Source organism: Alligator sinensis, unplaced genomic scaffold, assembly GCF_000455745.1.
Source record: "Alligator sinensis unplaced genomic scaffold, ASM45574v1 scaffold301_2, whole genome shotgun sequence".
NCBI lineage: Eukaryota > Metazoa > Chordata > Crocodylia > Alligatoridae > Alligator > Alligator sinensis.
In genome coordinates this window covers 1,808,863-1,833,064 of record NW_005841874.1, presented here as the reverse complement: position 1 = coordinate 1,833,064, position 24,202 = coordinate 1,808,863, and the positions used below count along the sequence as shown (strand labels likewise).

The window sequence follows — 24,202 nt, the reverse complement described above, 5'->3', positions numbered from 1 at the left end:
TAATCGCTTCTGTCCTATACGAGCAACCACATGGGTCTTGGGGAGCAGAGGTTATGCCTCATCATCGCACCCCAGCACTACAATGCAGCTGCCAGGATGGTAGGTGTCAGCCTTCCCACAGGCTGCTAGGCAAAGAAAGAGTGGAGGGCAGAGTCGAAGCCAGCTCTGCCACTTTGGGTGTGTTACAAAGCCGCGCCAAGCACCTCCTGCACAGGTCCCTGTGAAAGACCCACTCAATGCGGCCTCTGATGGGCAGGCGGGCACACTGTAGGATCATCCCAGAGGATGAACTGCAGCTGCTGCAACATTGGAGCAACACCAGAATGCTTTACTGGAGACAAGGGGCTTGCAGCTGAGCAGCTAGGGCTGTCTCCACACCTCTTTGGTGCCTCTGTTCAGACACAAGATAGTAATCAATTCTGGTTACCAGATGAGCACTAGGAGCAAGACAGAAACCACTGCCCTTGGTTCATATCACCTACCAAACAGCTGCAGCAGCCACCATGGGCAGATCTTGGGTTTTTAAAACAGTGGGGTGCAGATGGTGCAGTGCATTATCACACGACACAACACATTTTCTCCATGTGACGGGGCCGTCTCGCACTGCTCCGTACCGTCCCTACACCGTATCCCATGCCTCACAGATGGCATCACTATGTAGCTTCAGTCCCACGATGGGCCTCATTCCATGCCCGCCTGACGTCCGGATCCCACCTGGATCCCTCCTTCTCAGGTGGTCTAATCTCGGCCCTCATACTGGGCTGCCAAGCTCCCTGAACCCTTCTCCCTCGGCTGTAGTCCCCTCGAGGACCTTTGGCCACACAGGCCCTGGCCTCACCTCCAGGCCAGTTGGAAGCCCAGGCCTCTGGCTCTGGGCGTCCCTAAGGGTGGGCGCTCTGGCCCTTTGACTGATCTGGTCCTGGCCCCAGCATTGACTAGTTGAGGGTTTCTCCAGTCAAGTTATGAACTGGTCGCTCTCTCTCCCGCATATGGGTCCTCCTTCTCGGGCCCTTCCAAACTCAGCTCACTTAATCAAGCCCAGCCTATGCACAGCCCTTCCGGCCCCCTCATATGGACCCTACTCTATGCAGCCCAAGCACAGTCCTTCGGGTTGCCCATGTGAACCCTACTCTACGCAGCCCTCACTGCTTTCACACACGCCATCACTGGGCCGCTACTCCACCCCTCACTGAGGCTCTCGGCCTTATGCCCCTCGAGTCTGAGGTTTGATGACATGCCTGGACCCCCTGCTCTCTCCTCTATGGGGTAACCCACCAGGTTGTGGGGGATGAGGCTATAAGGCACCCTATATCTACCTTTCACTAGGGAGGCAACTGGTGTGGCATTTCCTGGGGACCACCGCACCACAGACAGCCCCATCACACCATCCTACCCTAGCAGGGTGTCGTTTTAGGTCATTCCCCAGGAACCTCCTCCATCGCCATAGTTCATACCCTTAACCACCATGTGCTCTGAGAGCACCAGTACTTCGGCCGGGCGACGTTCTCTTTCTGGCTCCCTCCAGCAACTGCCAGCTCAGCTCTGAGGGCCTGGGTTTATATTGAGGCTGCTCAGCCCCATCCTCCAATCCACGAGCCCTCCCGTGGTCATGTGACTGCTTCAGTAGGCTGCACCGCACCTGCTGGCTGCTCCACCGCCTGCTTAACCTCCTAAAGTGGCAGGCACCAAAGGTGCCCTGCCACACTCCACTTAAAGAGAAACTAGAAGGTTTATTAATATGCTAGGCCCCCTAGCACCATCTAATTCAGTTTAAATTCAAGGCTAAAACAAATATAACTTTACTGGAATGTATGTTAATTCACTAGATGTGATGGGCTAGCTGGTAGTGATTTGGCCCAGGGGTTTTGAAAAGGTAAAAAATGATTGGTGGGGGGGATTCCTTTTCCTCACCAATCAGGCCTTCAAGAGGGGGAAGGCTTCAGGCTACATAGATAATATATTTAAGTCCAAAACACACAACAAGCTAGGCAAAAAGCAGTCAAAATAGTCAAAGGATTTTGTTTCATTAGTCCTGTAGTCATTATAGTTACACATACATCTCTTATTCAGATTCATAAAACAAAATCTAGCCTTCTTGAGTGTCTTGACAGGTGCCTCCAATATTTCATTGTCAGTCATTTCCATACCTGAGTATTACCACACCTAAGTTAAGGTTTTTAGCTAGAGCTAAAAGCACTCTACAGGGTGGGAAATAGAAGAGAGGCATTAACAGGAAGGTCTAACAGACAGCAGCAATATTACAGAAGAAAGGAAAGTTTGAATAGTGGAACATCAAGGCCATTAAGAAGGAGAGAGGGTCATTAACACCTGTGGAATGAGGAGAGATTAGCAGGAATTGGGTAGATGGTAGTGAGCCAAGAAGTCAACTGACCCTCTCACTGCCGCCTAAATAGAAATGCCACTGCCAGGCAGTCGGTTTTTAAGTTTGGGTTGAGGAAGAATCAAAGCAGGGTGCAACAGCTCCAATACATGCCCCTGTATCTGCCACTGCTAGCCACTTGGAGTTGCTTCAAGCCTGGATTTGGAATAGGAAACTTTAGAGGGGAAATTTGGGGGATTCGTTACAGTCTATGGCTTGCTACCAAATCTCTGAGCCTGCCAGTTCTCCTTGGAAATAAGATCTAGTAACTCTGTGACATCATTTAAAACATGGGTGAAAGCCAGAGTCTGGGGAGGAAGGCTTGCTTCAGAGGCTGAGCCACCACCAGACAGACCCCTACCTCCTTGGCTCTCCTCAGCAATTTCTCACAGCATCACTGTGTTGTGTTGGATATGACAAGCTACAACATCCTACTGCAATGAGAGGTAGGATTGGGGCAGACAAATTAAACCAACTTAAACAGGAAAAAATCTTACCATGCACCGGAGGCCAGATTTTATTCTACTTATTCGCCACCTCAATGCACTAAGGCGCCTAAGCGTGATTCCATTCCACCCTGCTCGAGCCCCTGAAAAAACGTTCATACAGAAGGTGGGTGGATCTTCGCCCGCCTCCTGGCTGCGTTTTTGCGACTCTTCAGGGCAAGATAATGGTGTGTTACAAAAGCAGACACATTTCTGGATTTTCAGGGACTTGAACAGGGTGGAATAAAACCACGCTTCGTCCACTTCGACTCCCAGGAGGTGGCACTGAATCAAGCCCCAGGTAATGCTCTATCCTGCTATAAGGGGAAGCTAAATTGCTGTAACTCAGCCATGCTTCATTCAGGGGTGAGCCATCCCAGTTCAGCTTCCACTTACTTGGGATAGAGCAAACACACAAACCAGTTACCATGAAACCACTGAGGCACAGCACTGGTAAATGCTCCTGACACCCTTACGTCAGCATAGCTCATTTGACCATCCATACCCCGAGACCAAATAAGCTGGTATTACAGACCTGGGTTCATGGTGCCAGATTCCCTCTCCCCAAGGCAGAGACAAGCCAACAGCTCGATAGCTCCCGTCAACTAGAAGGTGAGGACTGGAATGAGAGGTTTTTAAGACCCAGCTAGACAAAGCCTTGGCTGGGATGATGTAGTTGGGGCCGGTCCTGCTTTGAGCAGGGGGTTGGACTAGATGTGACCTCCTGAGGCCCCTTCAAATCCTAATTTTGTATGATTCTAGGACTCAGATTTTGCCTTCTCCTCATTAGATCCTGGCCTAAAACAGGCCAGATGCTGTCCAGGGAATAATGCTGTTCTTGAAGGCACCCTGTAGCAGGGGGTCACCCCAATCCTGGCCAGTCTTTAATAGGTTTTCCTGCATGCAAGAACTGCTTTAGGCCTTCCAAACTGCATCTAGGTGGGGGGGTTGAGGGAAGAGCTTCCCTCTCCGCAGAGCTTGGGGCAGAGAGGGGAAGGTTTGGGAGGGGTTACTCTGATGTTGCTCCAGTTGCCTGCTGGTAGCATTGGAAAGTTCCCTGGTCCTTTTGCCCACTGACAAGGCCAATGGTCAGCTGGCTCCGGTGCTGATAGGGAAGGGCTGGAGGAAGGGGTTTGACCTTCATATTCATATTGACCTTCATATTCATATTCATATTCAGTATTTGAAAAAAAAATGCATCCAAGCAAAGTTTGGATAAACAAAAACAAGATTCTTAAGACATTTTATATACATGAAAGAGTATACAACAGCAGTATACCTTTTTGCTGTAAGAATACCTTACAGCAGCCCTGTGAGGCAGGAAAGCAAAAATCCCTGGCTTATAGAAGAGGAAACTGAGGGCAAGAGAGCAGCTAAGTGACTTGCCAAAGGTCAGACAGGTCATCTGTGGCAGAGATAGAGTGCTAGCAGCCATATCCTCCTCCCTAGCTCAAAGCAGAGCCAAAACAGACACTACTGTTGGTACATAATGAAGAAAACACTTAAAAGTTTTACTATGTCTTTGAGGCAAACATCACACCCTTTTGATTTTCTATAAGCGTCATGCAGGCCTAGGAAGTGACAAAGGAATGCATCGTACGCATAGGTCATTTCGAACCCTCTGATTATCGCAATGTTTTATCCTAAAAGCCAACAATGCTGAGTGAAGGGAACACATGCACAGCTCCCTGATGAACCGAAGACTTGTCTCAGAGCAAGAAATATTTTTTTTTCCTTTAAATTTTGTAAAGACCTGTTTCTTTAATTTCTTACCCTCTAAACCCACAGCTGCTTTAGTGAGAGATGGGGAAAACCCCCTCAGGTGACTTGCCTGAAAAACAAGAATGACCAGGCAAGTGTTTCTCCACTCACCACTACCACTTAAGAGGAACAGTTCTGCCCGGGACCAATATTAAAAGGGCTGTCGCAGCTGCAATGCAGAGCTGGGTAGATGAGGAGAAATCAGGGGAGCAAAGCTCAGCACGTTTGCAAAAGATTCCAAGAATACAATTGAAACTCCGTCCTTACCTGACAGGATAGCAAATTGCCGGTGGAGCTGTTCTATTATGTCCACTGCAACCAGCGGCCTTATCTCCTGCTGCATGATTTCATCTGTACAAGTGAAAACAGAAACCCACAATGAGTTAACCAGACCCTTCACTGGAGCTCCACCAGAACCCAGTCAGACAAAGGAGATACTCAGAGGTTAAGAGCCTGGCTTGATCATTGGCTCTGATGTTATCATATGACTCTTCATAGTGGAGAAGCTCATGATACTGGTAAAAAAAAGAAAGAAAGAAAAAGAAAAAGTCCCATCTCCAGCCTGAATACTTTATCCATTGTCTTGGGATTTCACAGAGTGCTTTTCATAAGCCAATGCCAATAGATTTGCCAGGGCTTGTCACAAGTTTGCTCAAGACGATGGGCCTCTCTTTGCAGCTCCATGTTTCCTATTAAACGACTGCATCTGGGTTCCCAGATAAAGCAGCTTTTCAGTCTTTTGAAACAGCAATGTCTATTTTAGCTACAGGACCACGTCGTCGTGCCCCCACCCACGCACACTGATTTCTTTTGCCGATTCTTTTTCTGCAACAAGAAAACACAGAGCAAAAGGAGGAAATAAGGAAGTATGAGGCTTTCTTGTGCAACCCGCCCCCCCGATCTTCTAAAGTAGGGATTGAAAAGCAGCTAATGTCCATGGAGGGAACCACCACAAGTTGAGTGTTTTTACTCTGATGCATTTAATGACCAGAAACCACAGGCAGGCCCTGGGCTAATTAGATCCAAAATATGGGGCCAGCCCAGTTTATTTCTGGCCGGGCTTTACTTTGCAAGACGCCATTTGCCCACCTGAATGGCCGGCTCCAAGTTCGGTTATACCAGGTAACAATGCCTAGTGCATCAGGTGCTGTACCAACCAGTATAGACAAAATGGCCTTGTCTATAGTGTTGCAGCGGTTGGCCCCAGAGAGGAAGGGCTGAGCTCACCTTGCTTGTCCGAGTCCGACGCGTTTCAGAACTAGAAATTTGCCTGCAAGACTAGTCCAGGCCCATCCCCACTTATTTTCAGAGCCACTGCAGCCTGAAGGCTTGGGAGCAGGCACTTGGAGACTGTAGTGATCACCAGGTTCAATAAATACAGGTATACATGAATGAGAAGAATTAACAATAAACTTTAAACGAAGAGCAGTAGGCAACCTCTGTAGACCCCTTTGTCTGTCTCTGACTAACTTAACTTGGGAACCGTTGTCCAGATCCCAACCTATGTAGCCTTCTTAGTCAGGGAGTGTCTCTGTTATAACCTCTGTTGCTACAGGGACAAGTCCGGAGCAGCCTCACGGGATAACTTGCCAAATTGAAGTGTCATGGGTGCAAGCAGGCAAGACGGGCTCTGCCCCACCCTCACGGGGACATGTTGCTGCCGTGGCTCAGAAGAGCCCTCAGAGAGCCTGTCTTGCAGGGTTTACAATCTAAATACAAGATAAGCAAAGCGGAGAAGCATGATACACCCCTTGTACAGAGAGGGAACCAGAGACCAAAGGACATGTTTGCACAGCAAACTGACTGCACCAGGCTGTGCTCCAAACCAGCAGCAGTGACTATGGTTGTGTAGCCATCAGGTGAGTTAATTCGGATGGTTAGGTGATAGGCCCAATTAGACCTCGCCTTCACTCATTAGCCCGTCCCTAGCATTGCACTGATTGGCTAAGTTTGCCTTAGAAGACTTGTCCCAAATCAGAGGACTATGTAGAAGAGCTAAGTTTCAACACCCTTCTCCTAAGGCCATCTCCAGCCTCAGCCAACAAGACCAGCCTTCCCTTTATGATCCAGAAAAATCAGGTGCCATCTACGGCCTAAAACACGGATACTGCCCCCTTCTCAGAAGCTTTCCAGGATTCTGGCTTTTCAACTGTGCAGCATCACCTGGAAAACCTCCCCCCAGCCCCGCTTTCCCCAGGCTGGTTTGGTCTCGGCAGCTCCAGCCACCATTTTCACATAGGCGGACTGACGTGCAAGGGTCACTACCTCCCTCCCGAAGGTGAGCACATATACAGGGCATATTGGGTTGCTTCTCCCTGATGCTCCATATGCAAAGGGAAGAAGTGCCATGCCCAGCATGTTTGTCTCTGGGGGCCTACTCCCAGGAAGTAGATGGAGCAGGGCAAACAGATACGGTCACTTTAGCAAAGGGAGGCTTCTTGGGATGTCTCCCAGGCTAAATCATCCCCAGAGGAGAAGTCACTTAGTCTCACTGCTGGAGTAAAACTAGGTTCAAAAAGGGCCAAGGGTGTCTTAGCAGAAGAGCTGGGGTCCTCCTCTCAAGCAAGCAGGCACTCCAGGTGGAGGAAGGTGGGCTGCAGGGAGTGATTGCCACAGAGGTGAAAGGTGCCACAGCTGGCACCATCATGTCTATTCAAAGGGCACTGCTTAGGCACTGACCAGCCAGGCCTCCATGCCACGCAGCCCTGCCCGTGGGTGTCAAGCCCCTGTTGCCGCTCAGTTTACAGCCTCTCCGCCAACGCTACCACAGAAGCGCCAGGGAGAGGATGCAAGCTCCCACAGACCTCAGCACATGCAGAACTGCCTGCTTTTGCCCTCATTACTCGAGGGTCTCTGATCTTGGGAGGTTCACACTCAATAAAAATGCATGGCAGCAGCCAAAGGGATAAAAATCACCCGCAGATGCATCTCCATTTTCATTTCACTTATGCAGCCATTTAACAACATTATTAACAGCAGGAGTGGCTCTGGTCCTTGGCACTGTGGAGGTGGCTGGAAGCAAGTGGGAGGTCGAGCTAATGAATCACTGCGCGCCAGAGCCCACCAGCGGGTTGAGTGATGCTCATGGGGGGACAGGGGGTGGTTATTTTACTGTCTCCGAGGCACCTCCCCCAGATCAGAGCCCTATTGTGCTAGGCACTGTATGCCCACGTAATGAGAGACCATTCCTCCCTCCATTCCTATTTAGGCAAGACAAGCAAGTGAAAGAGAAAGGTAAAATGCCTTGCCTGTGGTTACGCAGCAGTCTAGTGGAGGAGGTACAATAACCCAAGTCTCCTGAGCCCAGTCCAGTACCTAGTCTTGAGCTCTTACCATTTCTGGCTCTGTTCCTTCATCTCTGCTCTGAACTGCGGGGAGTCAGGCTTGCCTGGCTCTGGGGATAAAGCAGAGCAGCAGCAGAGTGGATACTAGGCTGTAGCCAGCCCCTGTTCCAGCAGCTGAGTTTAGCCAGGTCACAACCATGCCCGGGATAATGCCATCCTCTCCCTGAGCCTTGCCCCTGAGCCCAGGGCTGCAGCAGGGGGTGGATAGATCCACAACAACTATTTTGCCTGGTGAATCCCTCCACTTTCCACAGGTAATCTCTGGAGGATGGATTCCCCGACCCCACTGCCCTTCCTGCTGCCGGAGCCAAGAGGCCCCAGAATTTGCTGCCTCCTATTAGACTTGTGCTGACATCTTTTCGGAGAAGATGGAGTGACCTCTCTGTCAGTGCAGGAAGTTCACCCATACCTGGTTTTAAGGTGAGGCCAAAGCCCATACATTTGCAAACGGGCAGCAGCTGGAGGGCAGAGGTTGGTAGACCCTCAAAGAGCCTTGAGGACCCTGGATGTTCCTGCAGGAATGGGACACCGACCCTCAGCACAGCCTGCTCCCACCCCCAGCAACATGTTGCATTCACTTTCCCAAAGCAAATGTCCCCGGACTGTGGGGAGCAGCAATTTTATGGCTTTTTCTTCATTCCTTTGCAAATACGCACCTCAAACCCATAGGGTGGAAAAGGTGCAGGGCCAGGAAGACTGTGGCCTTAAATGCAGAACGTGTTCCTGGGCCCTTATACCATGCTCACGTGGCAATTACACCTTCCACTGTGCCACCAAACCAGCCCAGCCCAGCCGCTCTGCACTTGGTGCTACTTCACACTTACCATGTGGCGGCAAGGGTGTGGGACAGGGAAGTTAAGGTGCGTTGCTGCGATTGCAAAGATGTAAATCCATGCTCACGCAGGACTTGTGCTAAAGGCTGCCCACCGTTGACCCAGCTGTAAACAGGCACCTGCTCCTTAAGGTGGGGGAGTCACAAGCGGCCAGATGGCATGGCAGCTGCATCACTCCCTTGTGTACCACTCGCTATGGAAAGGGGGGACGTTGCCACACTAGAAGTATCGGCCTTCTATACTCAAAGGGACTGTGACTGCCTTGGATAGCAGCAGACCCGGCTGTGCTAGGCTCTGTACAAATAGAAATCAGAGCTCCTTTCCCAAGGAGGGCATGCTAAAGAAAAAAAACAGCAGCTTTTTATCCAGCCACTTCCCCCTCAGTGTTACCTTCCAGAGTTTTTTAGGGTGTTTTTGGCTTGCATCTAAAGCCAAAGCCAAGCAGCAGACACCCAGCCTGATTTATGCTTCAGCTCCACAACAAGTAGAGGCCCAAGTCTCATTGCAAAGGGTCAGAGAAACACTGGACCAAGTGAACCTGGTTAGAGGGGGGCTGTGACTCCCTCAGCATGGACTTCAAAATGTGCTGATGCCTTTCCTCCAAATGTGATGGCTCAAAGTCTCCTGGCATGCAAAGCCAGACAGGGTCAAACCACAGGATGGGCCTTAGTCCTGAACCACTGGAATGATGATCAGAGATGAGTCATTGCCCAGACCCGCCTTGGCACCTCCAAACTCAGAGACTGGGTGAAGGAAGAGGGAGCTGGGATCAGGCTGGGGATTGTTACTGACAGCAGTGTCACAAAGTAAAATAGATGGGGGAAAAAAATTAGCGAACACCACATAAAGAGAGAAAAGCACATCAAAATGACCATACCCCAAACTGACTTTTGTCTCCAAAATGTGAGAAATACCAGGGCCTACAAAGACCATGAAAGAGGCTCAAATACTGGAATGAGTAATAGCAGAATAAAGCAGTATAGCTGGATTCATTCGGGATTCTGAGGTCAGCTTGCTCTCGATGCTGCAGGTATGGGGCCCCCTCAATGGCAGAGTTTGTTAGAGCTATGCAGGCTCACTGGGTGTGTCTACAGGTGCATTTACGCCGGTTTAAATTTACCATGCAATAAGTTACTGTGCAGGAAGCGGGAATAGGCCGGCGTCTACACGTGTAGGTGTTAAAGCACATTAACGCTTAGTCCCAAGCCAGTCCACACACACACTGTTATTGCGCAGTAAGCTGTTTACACATGCATTACTGCACAGTAACTAATCAGGTAATGTGCATTACTGTGCAGTAACTACCTGCATGGTACAAGTATCAAATTTATGCTCAAGTCAGCATAAGTTGCCATATTTACTGTGCGGTATGACCATGCACATGTAAACGTGTGCCCATACTGCGCAGTAATTTTGGTTACAGCGCAGTAAATGCACACATGTAGACGTGCCGAATGAGTCTAAAGGGTTTGATGGAATTAGAGGACAAGCTAAAAGGCTGCTCCCCTCTCCAACATCTTGACGACCACAGACTCTCCCATTGCTCAAGGGCTGTAGAGCTGATAAACATAATCATTTCCCTTGTTCATGCTGGCAAACACACAAAACTCATCACTAAGGCCAACTGGCCTGAAGCAAAGTGGGTTTTTCCCCCTTATAGAGCTTCTTTGTGAGTATGCTTTTAAAATAGAATAAGTCTGGTTTTAAAGCTTTTTTTTTTCCCTGCCAAAGGAATTTGGTGGAGAAAGGACAACATGAAGTCATTGGAATGAAAATTGCTAAAGACCAGTTAGGTCTTGTCAGTCTCCCTGAGCACGAAGGATTTTTCTACACTTCTTCTACAGCAAAAGAAGCAATTCATAGGCAGTTGATAGGAAAGATAACAATGTCACCCCAGTTTTTTTTATCCTTCATCTTTTTCTGGTTCTGCAGTGTTCATCATGTGTTGCCAGCCCTCATGGCATGTCTTATAACAGTTGATACTCTTAAGTCACTTGGGCCAGGTACAGACATGATACTTGTATCGGTATACGTGATCGGCGACTGGTCTATACCCATAACAGAAGTCTGACATGCAAAACCGATTTATACTCATAACAGAAGTTCAGCATACATAGACTGATTTAAAAATGGTGGAACCCAGTCCACGATTAGCTCCCCTGCCTTCCTCCCCACAACAAAAAAATGTGCTTTCTGTTCGGTACCGATCTAAACTACACCACTTACAGAAAACTGAATAACTTAGATCGGTTCTGCCTTGGGCTTTTTGAATGCCTGTGCTTAGTCCTGGTGTCACAGACTTTTACTGTCTCTCTCTCTCTCTCTTTTTTTTTTAAAGAAGTTTCTAGCCTTCATAATGGCAAGGAAAACATGCACTTAAAAGCTCAGAAAGAAATCAGAGGGCATAGAAAAAATAGTTTTTTAAAGTTTCATGACTTTTAAGCCAATCCCAAACATTCAGTTTTGAATCCTCAGGGTGGACAGTATTAACTTAGGGAGAAAGCATCAAAATAAGCCTGTCTTGGGCTTACTGGAGTTTACGCACCTTGCTTTGCACTTCCGAATTTAACTCACCATCCAACACCCTGTATTACCGCAGGAAAAAACAGACTCCTTCACATGTGCAATAGTCCTTCTGCCTGTATAATGATGTATAGTAATCAGCTGGCACATTAAGTGGTGAATAATTTATGTCCAAATGTGGTGTATAGCGGGCAAGACAAGAAAATAAGGCCAAGAATGGTCACCGCTAGCATGTGTCAAAGACAAAAAGAATCAAACCCAGAGCTCAGAAGTAGTTTAGTCAAAGTGTCACGTAAATTATGCCTCTTTAAAAGGCTTATAGTAAAAAAACACCATTTGGCCTTTTGAGGGGAAAAAAAGGAGCCTAAGCAATTGCTTCAAGAACATGGTGAGGACAGAGAAGCAGAGCAATCTGGACCCACTGGAATGACAGGTGGAGAAGCCCGAATGAGATCATCACATCCCTTTCGCTCACCCTGTAAAGCATCTGCCATGGCCACTACAGGAGATTTTAGCCAGAGAACAGAGAAAGGCAAAAGCCAGGCTTGTCACAAATGAGGAGCGCTTCCAGGTGCTTAGACTGTTGGTCCAAAACTTGAGACACCGTAATAAAGGCCCAAATCCCAGATGGCAGCTGCTCAGCACTTCCCGAAAATCAGGCATCTTTAAGGCCCCTCCAAATTGGAAGGATCACAAAATCATTAGTCAGCCTGGAAAATCCTGGCAGAAGTGGCCAGCTAGACAGTTCATGTCTTGGCTTTTTACCCTGTTGTAGTCATCACCAGACAAATCCGTAATGCTGACACTTATATATAACCGGTTGGGATTAACACCGCGTTCCCTACCCTAGGGACACAACTCCAGCAATGTAACTACAAGACCAACATCATTTCCCCCACAACGGGGCAAGCATTTTATCACCAACAAGAAATCTACTTTTATTCATATTATATGTAAAAGCTACATTACAAGAACCTCAATTTTGCAAAGCCAAGCACTCTGATATTAGGACATACCACCATGCACACAGTCTCTTTAACCTTTACTTTTGGGGATTTTGCATGATCATTAATTACAATGTCATTTATTACTTGCACGAGAACTATTTTTTCTAGAGATACTGGCCTCTCAGTGCTCAGCCTGACAGTGTGCTCCAGTTGGGTAACCAGTTGATCTATTGTTTTCCCCGTTCCTCATCACTCAACGTGTGGTTCATTGCTCACCGTACATTATTCACCTGATACCATCCAAACCCTGCAGTGACCAGTTTCCTTGTGGGCTTTTCTATGGGATTTGCATTGCTATCTCACACCTCTTCACAAACAGCGATGGGTTTATTGCCATGACACTGGTGGGAAGTAAAGGGGCAATAGCCCCTTTTCCACACCGAAGTATTGAAGCATGGAAAGATGAAATGTGGCATGGTCTAATGTCAAGTAATTTGAAGGACCCAACCTGAGATTTTTTTCAAAGGACTCAGCATTTTGCAGCACTTCCTGCCTGCAGAGAAGAGTTTCCTCAGCTGCAGCTGCCAATGCTCGGCGCTTCTGCAAAGCAGACCCCCCACAGCCTCCAGTCGGGCGCTCAGAAACTGAGGGATGCACAGTGAGAGGCCACCTGTGAAGAGCTTTTATTTATGTGGCTTGCCCAGCCTTGCACGGCAGCTCTGTAGTGCAGGTCGGGAGACTATCCGGGTCTAAAGGGTGGCTTTCAACTAACTGCCTTGGCCATGAGACCCTCCCTTCTCCACCTGCAACCCCCTGACTTCATCTACTGCCTCCTTTCCAGCTTGTACAGCGAATGAGACAGGGGATTCTGCAGACAACAGCCTCCTTCCCTGCACAATCCTGATTCGTCCCCAGACAGGTCCAACCAGTGCAATGAATGAGACAGAACTGGTGTAGAAAGACAACGGTACATCACCGTGTTATTAAAGGCTGTACACGAGGAGGCCAAATTAAGGTTGTCTGAGCAACCGCTCTGTCCCATCTTCACTGCCGCTCCCAAGTCCTGCTCATGTCCCTTGCCCTGGATCCCACTCTCCTTCCTCCTAGTGTTCTCATCCCCAACACCTGTTCTACCTTGATCCCATTCCTGTTCAAATATCACATCTCTCCTGTCACCCTGTCTGTGGCCCACTTCCGAACTCCTGGCCCCAAACCCACCACCTCTCTCCTCTCCCCTGGTTCTTTACCCCTTTTGCATCGGATTCAGATTGACCCCTCTTTCCCCACAAACTCTACCTGTGCACTGGCACAGGGGCTAGGGACAGACATTACACATGACCTGGTTTAAGTGATCAGAAACTGGTCTACGCCTGTAACAAAACAGAAGCGCAGTGCACATAAACCAGTTTCAAAATGGCTGAAACTGGTTTAAGATAAACCTGGTTGAATGTAGCATCAGACTTAACTGATTTGGATCAAACCAGTTTATGAAACTTCTGTCCCAGACCCCTTCCTGGTTCAAGTTAAATCACAGTCCCCCAGCATGCTTTGTATCCCTGGGCAGGGCTGTGCTGTCTGCTTCAGAGAGCAGGGCTGGTCCCATCCCTCTGCTCCCTAGCTGGCACAGGGAGGGCTGGCAAGCCCAGCTGGGGATGCAGCCCAGTCTACAGGAGTAGGATTGCCTCCCCAGGCAAGCCCTGGCTGGGGGCTGGGGCGAGGGTGGAGAGGTGGCTAAACACCCCTTTGCCTGCTCAAACTTACTGCTGGCTACAACTGTAGACTACAAATCCCAGAGGCACCTGAAAGCAGGAAGAGGAAGTGATAAGCGATAAGCAACCATGCAGAGTCCTGCTGCTGTAAGTCTGGACTGCAAATCCCAGCGACCTCGGGGGCAGCAGGAAGAGGAAATGAACACAGCCAAAGAGTTGTGCTCTATCGCTCCCTGGCTTCTGGCCTGAGCCACTGCAGGCATGTGGCTGCATTTCCTGGATTAAAGGTAAATGTCTGTTCACTTCTGTTTCAATTTAATCTATGCAGTTAGACTAACCTGCAAAGACTGAATTGATTCAGCCTCGGGCATTTTGAATGTCTGTACCTAGCCAGGGAGACCACTGAGAGCACAGGGAAATAATCTCCCTGCTTTCAGTCGTGGTTTTGTGCATGGCCTAGTAACACAGGAGAGCTGAGAGGGGCTGGAGCAGCCTCAGAATAGTTGAATCCCTGGGGAAAGTACCTTTCACGTCCTAACAAGGCTCGACTGAGCACAAAAATGCATGGGTGGCTAATACTTTCACCAAACTTGGACAAGGATGGAAAAATGTCACATCCCTGGCATCAGGGCATCCCTGCCGAAGTCCAAGTCCTTGTTCCAAACATGGAGGCACTCAATACTCTCAATGATACTGCTAGAAGAATTGTTTTTAACGCAGGCTAAATGCATTTATTTTTTCGTAACCCAACGCTTGGAAGTAAATGGACCCTTTTCACTGAAAATCTTTCCAAAAAGTTTCAGCCTGCAACAGACACCCGGCACAGATGATTTCAGCCCAAATGATTCCCACTGCAAGGTTAGGGGTAAAAGATAACAGGGTCTTCGGAATAGAAAATGTCTGGCAACCTTACTTGTGCCATCAGTGGGAAGTCCTGCATAAATTAGTGGCATATCAGCCCTACATATTAACTATGGGACCAATCCTGATGAAAAACTGGGTAAGAAATTTGGGCCCAATGAAAATTAGGTCTCTGCGAGTCTGAGTCTTCTCTCTCAGCAATGTCACGCCAGAGTTTTCCCAGCCGAGGGAGTGGAGCCATCGCAGAAGAGTCAGGCCCTGCATAGTTAACGTCGTACTTCCAGGGATTTTTTTTTATTCTGTCAAAAAACAGAATGACTGTAGCCATCTGTCCGACAGGGCTCTGGAGGGAGAAGGAGTGATGATACGCTCTCATCTCTGAAGAGAAACCTGTTTGGTTATGCTCCACAACTCCTCGCTGGCAGAGAAGTCAAACACTCTTGTGATAAGGGCTGTTCTGCGTTCGGCCCCAGGGCTGCCTTTCCGATTGCACATATTTGCCCTCTCTCCCTTCTGGCAGGGCTGGAGCAGAAGCCACAAAACCAGCTCCCTTCTGAAACTGTGCCAAAACCCAGCTGATCACAACCCAACCTTGTTCCTTACCCCCCTCCCAGTCCTTCACTGAGCAAAACTAAAATAGTTCATGTGCAAATGGCAACTAATGGCTTCCAAATGAGTGTCAGAAAGACAACCTGCTGGAGTGAAAGACGGGACTGTGTCTAGCAGATTGACAGATTGCCTTATTGCTCAATGAAAGACTACTGGAGGCAACCAGCCATACTGGGACACTGGGGCTTCTTTGTTTTTAGCGACTGAACACTACAATGAGCGGTGAAGGACTGCTCCCAGCCTCCTTTTCAAACCACTCATCTTGGCAGAATGGGCTACAAGTTTCCAGAGCAAAGTTCACCCAGCCTAAATGCCAGCAGATGCAACTCGCCTGGATATGCCGCGGGGGCAGGGGAAGCTAGGGATGAAAGGAAACCTTTGTCGCACGCGAGGAGGATGTCCTCTCCATTCCCACTCAGCCCGTGCACGCTTGGGCCAAGGCCAACCTTCTGCTTCCCAACATAGTTCAGATCACAACCACAGACTGGGGCACAGCTGCTGATACCAGGAAAATATGCACACAAGGATGCACTCAGGGCAGGGAATTCATCTGAAGGCCAGACATTTTTTGCTGGACATTTTGTGTAGTTAAATGAAGCTGCAGGCTCTTTCCAAAAGATGCCAAACATCCAAAATTCACATGCAGCTCTCTGGGGGTGACAAGTGCCCACTACTTCTCAGGGCACCTATGTCAAGATAAAAACTCGACCTTACACTCTAGTCAGCTGGTAACGTGGAAATGGAACGAAAAGTGCCTGGAATTAAACCATAGACTCAACACAGGAACCCAACGACGGGACACAGGGACCACTCCCCTTTGCTTTGATTCGTTTTACAAATCATGGGTGAGATTGTTAAAGCAGCCTAAAGGATTCAGACACATAGGGCCCGGTCTAAGCCACCTATAGGTGTATAATGGCAAAGTGTGATCCTATTCCACCCCAGCTCACATCCCAAATAATAGGTGCATATGCAAGGTGGGTGGGTCCTCCTTACCATTTTCTGAAACTTTGCCTTAAGGCTAAGATGAAGGTAAATTATAAAAAGTAGATGCATTAACAATTTTTCAAGGACCAGGGTAGGGCGGATTAGAAATACGTGTACATGTCTAATAGATGGAATACGATCTGGCCATACGGTCCATTCATTTGAAAGGAAATGTAGATTTAAATCCTACTGATGACTCAACCTTCATATTTCAAGCAAACCAGTTTCCTTGTCTATAAAATACTAGGCAGTACCTTGAGTTATTAAACCCAGAAGAGCTTTTAGTTCAGTTTTCTAAATCTAGTTTGCTGCCCCAAATTTCTGCCCTTTGTTTCCTTTTTGCAACTTTCTCAGCCAGGACAGTGGAACAAGCCGAGCATAGTTTCCCGTTTCATAGGTTCATGATTTCACCGAGTGACTGAAGCCAGTTTTCCTCACTGGCAAACACTCTTTGGAGAACCTTTATTTAAAAAAAATAAGGGGTGAGGCAGAATAAAATAACTATTTCCCTGAACATTTCCTAAAACATTTATTTCACAGGAATTTTGGGGGGGGGCATTTGGGTAGCATAAAAATTTACCCCCCCCCCCCAAATGTAGATAAAACAGGTGTTTCCAGTGATGTGATCTGAGGAAGGGCACTTTGTGCCCAAAAGCTGGTTTAAATCTCTCCCACCTATGCGCTGGTCCAATAAAAGATATCGCCTGCAAATATCATTGCCTCTCACTCATTTGCTGGGCCATGATAGCTAGAACATCCCTCCAACGCTATCAGAAAAACCAGGGCCATGTCTGGAGCTGAAAAATCAAGTCCCTTTAGATCTTGCTTTGTTCTCATGATAGAATTAACTAATTCGGTGGTGTAGGCACAACACCTAGGGGTGTACAATTCAGCATGCAGCCTGGTGTGGTAGATTATTAGGATGAGCCTGGCCCTGCATTGCACATTTAGGCAAACATCCTGTGCACTTGAGTAATACATTTGGGATGTATTTATGGCCCCTTGGGAAGCAAAAATAGTCCGGGCTTGATGCAGATGGAACGTCTGCTGCAGCAGAACAATCCCACCAGAAACCAGTGCTGTCCCGGAGATGACTGTCAGTTGGCCATGAAAAGAAAGGAAAGGTTTAAGGAAAAGCTCAGAAAGTTTCCTCTTAGAAAACTATGGCCTAGAGTGGCGACATGGGCAGGAACTCAACTGGGGCCTTCTGGGGTCTGTATATCACAGAGCAAATCCTCCCTAAAGTTTCATTGCCCCGCAGTGCTAAATCTGGACCAGCGATTCCATCGTGCACGCTCTGAGCAGCCTGATGACTGACACGGCGCTGCCCCCGCTCCTGGCCGTGGGAGGATCTGCAAAAAGCTCCTTCCCAGTCGGAGGCGTCGGTGGCTCAGATGTGGCGGGGTTTGCTTCACTCTCTAGTCTGCCTTCCTGGCTCAGCAGGGGGGTTGCGCATGTTTTTTGTGCTGAATGACGGGACCACAAGTCAGAGAGGGAAGAGACTGTGTTTGGGGTGGGGAAGGGGCTCTGTTTTTTCCATGCAAACATTTCAGTACAGAGGACTTAGTATTGGGTGGGGGCAGTGTATGTGGACAGCGTGGGCTGAGCAGAGGCTCATCAAACTCCATCTGCAGAGACCCACACATGCATCCTGAGTGGGGCTCCCCGTCACAGCATTGAGTTGCTACTGTGGATGCCCTGGTCACTGGAGGACACTGAGCTTTAGACATTCAACTCTGCCCCTTCCTAAGAGGAAGGAGCGCAGGTGCGATCTCCTGCACAGGGAGCACCATGTCCCTCTCATCGGTGACATGCGGCACCTGCTCAGCCTCACAGAACGGCTGCTGAAAGCAGACACCCGGGAAATGAAAGGATGCTGGTTCCATAGCTACCAACTCCACGCCGATAACTGAATGCCCAAGGGGCCGAGGACTCAGGGCAAGTCAACCCTGTGGTCCCATCCTGCTCCTGCCCTTGCCCAACCCACCCATCCACTCACTCCTGCCAAACCCAGACATGCAGTCAAGAAACCGCTCCAGGAGTGACCCTGCAGCCATCCCCAAGTCCTCCATGCTCCTGTGGATTTAAGAGTGACAGCAGAGGGACATCCCCATGGCTGGTTCATTATCATCACACTCCCAGGTTTGGGATGTGCAAGTGGCAGTGAGATGGGAGGGTGCATTCAGGAGCAGACAATGCCAGAAGCACCAGGGACTTTGATGCACCCTCAGAGTACCCTGGGGTTGAAGTATTTGGACTCCACTTGGCAGACCATCTTGGGGCATACAGACTTTGCCCTGGCAGCAGAGTGACTGTGCTTTGAAAGAGAGGGGCTAGAGCAGTGCAACGCATTAGCAAGTGACAGCCTCCAGGAGGAGAGGTTTGAATTCTGCCCAGGAGGAGCATGGTGGCTGGGGACATATCAAGTGAAGGGGCCAACGAAGAGCAATGTTATCCTCAACATAAAGAAGTGCAAACCTGGACAGCAAACATGTGGCATATCCACCTCGATGCTTGAAAGCAAAGTATTTTACACCCTCCCCACAACCACAGCAACTAGGCACCTTGTCATAGCCACCTGCAGCGCTGCATCCTCCCTTACACAGCCTGATCAAGGTCAGCATGATTCTGGGCTTGGGAGCAAACCTAACAATCCTGGATCCCAACCCAAACTTTCTTTGAGCTCTGAGATATTTGGACCCAGGGTTTCAGTTTGACCCCTTTTGTCTCCAATTTATCAAAGCACTTAACCACTTCCTATCTTTAGGAGCAAGAGGAATTGCAATGAAGTTGAAGGAAAAGCTCATCTGTTTAAGATTAAGCACAATCTTGAATGCTTTGTTTAACCAGGTCTGAGAGGCAGCTGAGGAAGGTCAGCTCTGAAATATGATCCAGTGCAAACCATCCTGCCAGTTTCGATGTGGCTGGATCCAAAGCTCTAGATCGGATTTATTTATAATTTGAGCAAATCAAGGAAACATTTACTTTTGGGTCATAAGATGCTGCAAAGCCAGAGAGCAGACTGAAAAGATCAGACCATCACTGACTCTCAGGTAAAGGCATAATAGGATCTGACACACAATCCACACAATTGTGCCTCCTGCCACGCCACACAGGCATGGCAGGAGGTGTGATTGCGGGATCCAGCATCAGATCCAATCACACCTTATTGCTGGTGCAGGAGGAGCCCAGGATCGCCATCCCAGGCTCCCCCTGCACTGCCACTCGACCCCAGTAGTACCCCACAGCTGCCAGGTTGGGAGTCCGGCCAGCTGCAGGGCCCTGCCAGGATGGAGAGTCCTCTTAGCTGTGGGACTCCCAGCCCCAGCTGTGCAAAGTGCACCCCTGCAGCTGGAAGACCTGTCAGCTGAAGGCGCTCCCAGTCCCAGGAAGAGACCCTGCTACATGTGCGAATTAAAGATGAATAAAAATCAGCTATAAAGTTACTGCACATTTTCCAGCTCTGACTTTATATTTGGATGGATTGTTTTAAGGTGTGATAGTTACTTTGCATGTGTAGCCAGTCTAAATTAATTGTACAGTTAATCAATTAATTACATAATATGCATAACTGTAGAGCGGGGTCTTACTGCCAGTATGTACAACACTGATACTAATGTACGTCCTTTGGTCTGAGTGCCAGCTACGAAGAGTTGGTGCTAAGCTTCTCTTTTGTGGGAAGAAAATGCTTTGGTCGTTTTTTCCAAGCTAGCTGCCTCCAGATAAATTGTCCTTTGACACTTTGGTTTTAATTTTAAAAGAAAAAAAATACTTTTAAAGAGCTTGGCAAATCATGCTCCTAAGGACAGAAGGCAACCGGAAAGGCGGGTTGGGGGGACTCTGAAAACAAATCAGATTCTCACTTGCTATGAGCGCATTACAGGGTTCTAGAAATATTCAAAAATGTTTAGTTTTGGAACTTGAGCTGGAGTTGGATTAAAACAATTCTTAATTTTTGTGAACTCTTTAAACACCAGATTGGTCAGGCAATGGTAGAGCTGTGAAAACCTGCGCATCTCTTTTCCCTGTTAGGTTATTTCATACTTAGTGCTTCATTAGGAAGATGCTCCAAAACTTACTCAGCTAATGCTGTGCTCGGATCCTAAATTTGTCAAGCCTTAGGAATGCAAGAAAGGTGTTTTGTTGCATGAATTATGAAAATTTTGTAGTGGCAAGTTACCACCCTCCCCCACCCCATCCAGTGCCCCTTGCTGAAATAAAACAGGTCATTTGAAATGAAGACTGCTGTCGGTGTCACAAGGCACAACAGGGGACATCGAGCATCTAACCAGTAGAAAATCGAACGGCACAGATGTCAGAGGACCGAGCTGTTCTAGTGACAGCTTTGGTGGCTTTATTTCAGGCTGAAAGCAGAAGAACAGAGATGACAGTCTAGCTCTGCCACGGGGAGCGTTCCCCGATAGATTGTGGGGAGAGAACAAAAAAGTATTTTACCAGTTTGCCTAGATCCTCCCTGTGCAGCAACGCAAGAGAAATCAAGCCCTGACAAACTCCCTGCCCGGCAAACAGGATGCAACAAAAGGTTTCACGTTTCCACGCTGGCTTGGTAAAATCCATTGTCAACGATTAAAAAAAAAAAAATCTCCAAAGCAAGCAAAAATACCTAACGCCTGTATTGCATTTGCTCTCCTACTTTAATGCCAAGTCATTCGAGACGGACGGATGGCAGCATGTGCTCCACAATTGCCCAAACCCTGCCCAGAGGGTCGTCTCACGGATTAAATAACATTTCGTGAGTCCTAAAGCCCAGCTCAGTTCTTTATCTCCTCCTCAAGAAACCTCCCGTTATAACTAGTTCTTGCAAGTGCTGCCCCGGGCGCTCCGGCTGGGGAGGGGAAGGCACGCTCTGCTGCTCCCGTCTGAAAGGGGGCCAGGCAGCTCCGCAATATTTTCCTAGCGACTGCCAGATGAGACATAAGGGCAGGCTAAACTAGTAGCAGCAGCCAGCAGCACCTTTCCTTGTGCCTCCGTAACACAACAGTAAATACCATGCTAACCAACCTGTCTGCCTGAAGAAGTCCACCTGCCCTCCTCGCGGTTTTCTCCACGCTGCCACCACCATCTCCATTCATGAGTCCATTTAAAGAGCTGCCTCCCCCCTCAGAAAAACTGCACAGAAAAGCTGAGCCCTGTCTCGTCTCACAGGCCGTCTGGCTGGCTCCTTTCGAGTCTCTCTGTGGTAATGAGTTCACGTTAGGCGGAGGAAAGCGGGAGGCAAGCCCTGGGTGGAGGGCAGATCAGTCCTGAATGCTACCCGCTCTGAACCGAGCAGCGAGAAGGAAATCACATGAAAGGCTCCACCGCCCCCAACACACACCGCAGGGAGCTTTGACAGATGCCGAACCCAGCTGTTCACCTACCCAGATGCATTTCATATCCCATCTGACTCTGAGCAAGTTTTCAGGCTGCATGCTTTAGCCCCTGAAGGGCCCTCGGATAGCGCAGCGAGGAGTGCAGCCTGCACGCCTATGGAGACAGAGCAGAGATCCTGGCTTCTTATCTTTAGCAGGAGAAACTGGCTGGCAGGATCTTTCAAACAAGTTTAAAAAAATCATTTCCCACAGTAGCGATCCCACCTACGTCAGGTTCCAGCAATGCTACAGCTGATTATACGGGAGCGCGACTGCTGAAATGCTCACCACGCCGCTTTCGGATTGCACCAAGGAAGGGTTTCACTGCATCAGTAATCAATTGAATTGGCAGCCTCCTACAGGCACTCAGGTTTGCACACAAGTTCACGCATAATCGTGGGCACAATCACAGCAATTATTGATCCACTAAGCTGCTGTTTTGCCATCAGTCTAGCAGCAGGTCCATAGACAAGGTCTCTGGTTAGTGCTGTTCTAGCTGAAGGATGCTCTGTTCACCATGTGAGGTAGAGGAAGCCGTGACTGTAGCTGGAAAACAGACTATGGTTGTTAATCCCTGGCTCACTACACCTCCTCCATCAGGAGATCTCAAGGCACTTCACAAGGGAGGTCTGGATCACTATCCCCCATCTCATGGAGGGAAAACTTGAAACGCAGGAAGATGAGATAACCTTGCCCACTGTCACAGGAGCAGAACCCCGGTTTCCAACATCCTGGCTAGCACTGGGAGAAATGCTACATTGCTTTCCATTGCCCTTAATTTTTTCCTCTACATGTGTGCCAAAGAGATGGAGCTAAATGGGTCATATTAATCAGCCTCCATATAGGTACAATACTACCCTCTACTGTTTAGCACAAATGCATGAGTTACAAATGCATTTAGCACTTAAATGGACTACTTGTGCTAAAAGGGGCCTCCCTGTGCTCAATGAGTAAGTAGGAGGCATGGGCCACAATAAGGCAGCAATACTATTTGCATATAGTTAATTAACTGATGACTTTATGTGCAAAATATGCATTTATAATGGCTAGGTCAGTCTCCTAAGGAACCTCAAATGCCCAAGCTGAGGTCAAGTATGAAAGGGGAAAAATATATTTTGTGCATCTACTACCCCCCCCTACTAGACAGACTATATAACAGTTCAGCTGGTGCCTGGTCGTGGCTTTCACTAGTAGAGGTGCATTGTATACAGAGATTCACTTGGTTAAATGGTTCGACTGTGGGTGCAACATGCATGCAATTGTTTGACAAATACATCAAGTCATAGCTCAGCATGCAAGAGCATTTCCCCAACACCATCATAGCCTCATCTCTAATTAGCAATATAGTGGCAGGTCTAGCTGAAGATCTGGAGGGTTAACTATTACTCTGCAGGATGACTAAGTTTACAGAATGATTCCTGGAAATGAGAATGGCTTTGCATTTTGCAGACAACTGAGCCCTTCAAAAAAGGAACAGAAAACCACATCAGAGCAGCCATCAAGGAATTCCTGTCAATCCACATGCATATAGCCATACACACAAACACACACAAAGCCTTGTTATGTGTTCAGATTAAAGCTGGATAAAAACTAGCTATAGAGTTGTTACACATTTTCAAGTACTAACTGTACAGCTGCTTGGCTCTTTTTATGGCCGCATTGTCATTTCTGCTGTGTGATAATTACTTTGCACAGGCGGCTGGTCTAAATCTATTGTGCGATTAACCAGTTCATTGTGGAATATATATAATGTGTAGCTGGGGCCAAACACCCCCCCACACACATACTCACAATCTGAAGAAAACAGTGGTAACTGTCACCTTTCAGATTTCATCCACTGTAAAGGTCACAACAGGCTTTTCCTTTGCATAATTTAATAAAGATGCCTCCGTTGCACATCAGCGTTAACTTCTTGCCACTGAACGTGTGCAATTTAAGTGGGCCATCATCTCAGCTAGTATAAATGGTCGTAGTACTGGCTTCAAAGGAGCACTATTGCTTTACTCAATCTGAACATCATTGGGCTCCAAAGGTTTGATAGAGGCCTTCTTTGTTTTCAGCTTTTTGTTTCACAGCTGTAGAGACACAGTCCAAAATGTGTTTTTGTTAAATGGGCCAGCTCCTCAAGCATTGCAAGCCAGCACAGCTTCATTAACAATAACTTACACCATCTAAAGAGGTTGTTCACCAAGAGGATGACCAAATCCTCATTGATTTCATTCTGCTAATTAGAGCCTCAAGTGCCAGCCTCCCCCTGCTCCATGGAGATCCCAATGCCAGACAAAGCAAGGTGCTTCATCCTAGCAGGTGAGGAAGGCAGGTACTCACCAAAGCCTCCATGGTTCGGACAAATTTGTTGAACCTGACAACCCTCATTATAATGATTTAGGC

At 48.2% G+C, this 24,202-nt stretch overlaps 1 protein-coding gene across 1 annotated transcript in view; it reads right to left on the bottom strand.

Annotated features, from left to right (window-relative positions):
- Nucleotides 1–21,739, bottom strand: part of MCF2L2 (MCF.2 cell line derived transforming sequence-like 2) — a 219,630-nt gene extending 197,891 nt beyond the window's left edge. Inside the window, exons 1-2 of the mRNA XM_025195968.1 lie at nucleotides 21,462–21,739; nucleotides 4,894–4,977 (exon numbers count right to left, since the gene is read on the bottom strand). Coding sequence (XP_025051753.1) covers nucleotides 4,894–4,977; nucleotides 21,462–21,528 — 151 coding nt within the window. The 5' untranslated portion in view covers nucleotides 21,529–21,739. The remainder of the gene's footprint in view (nucleotides 1–4,893; nucleotides 4,978–21,461) is intronic.
- Between the last annotated feature and the right edge of the window lie 2,463 nt (nucleotides 21,740–24,202).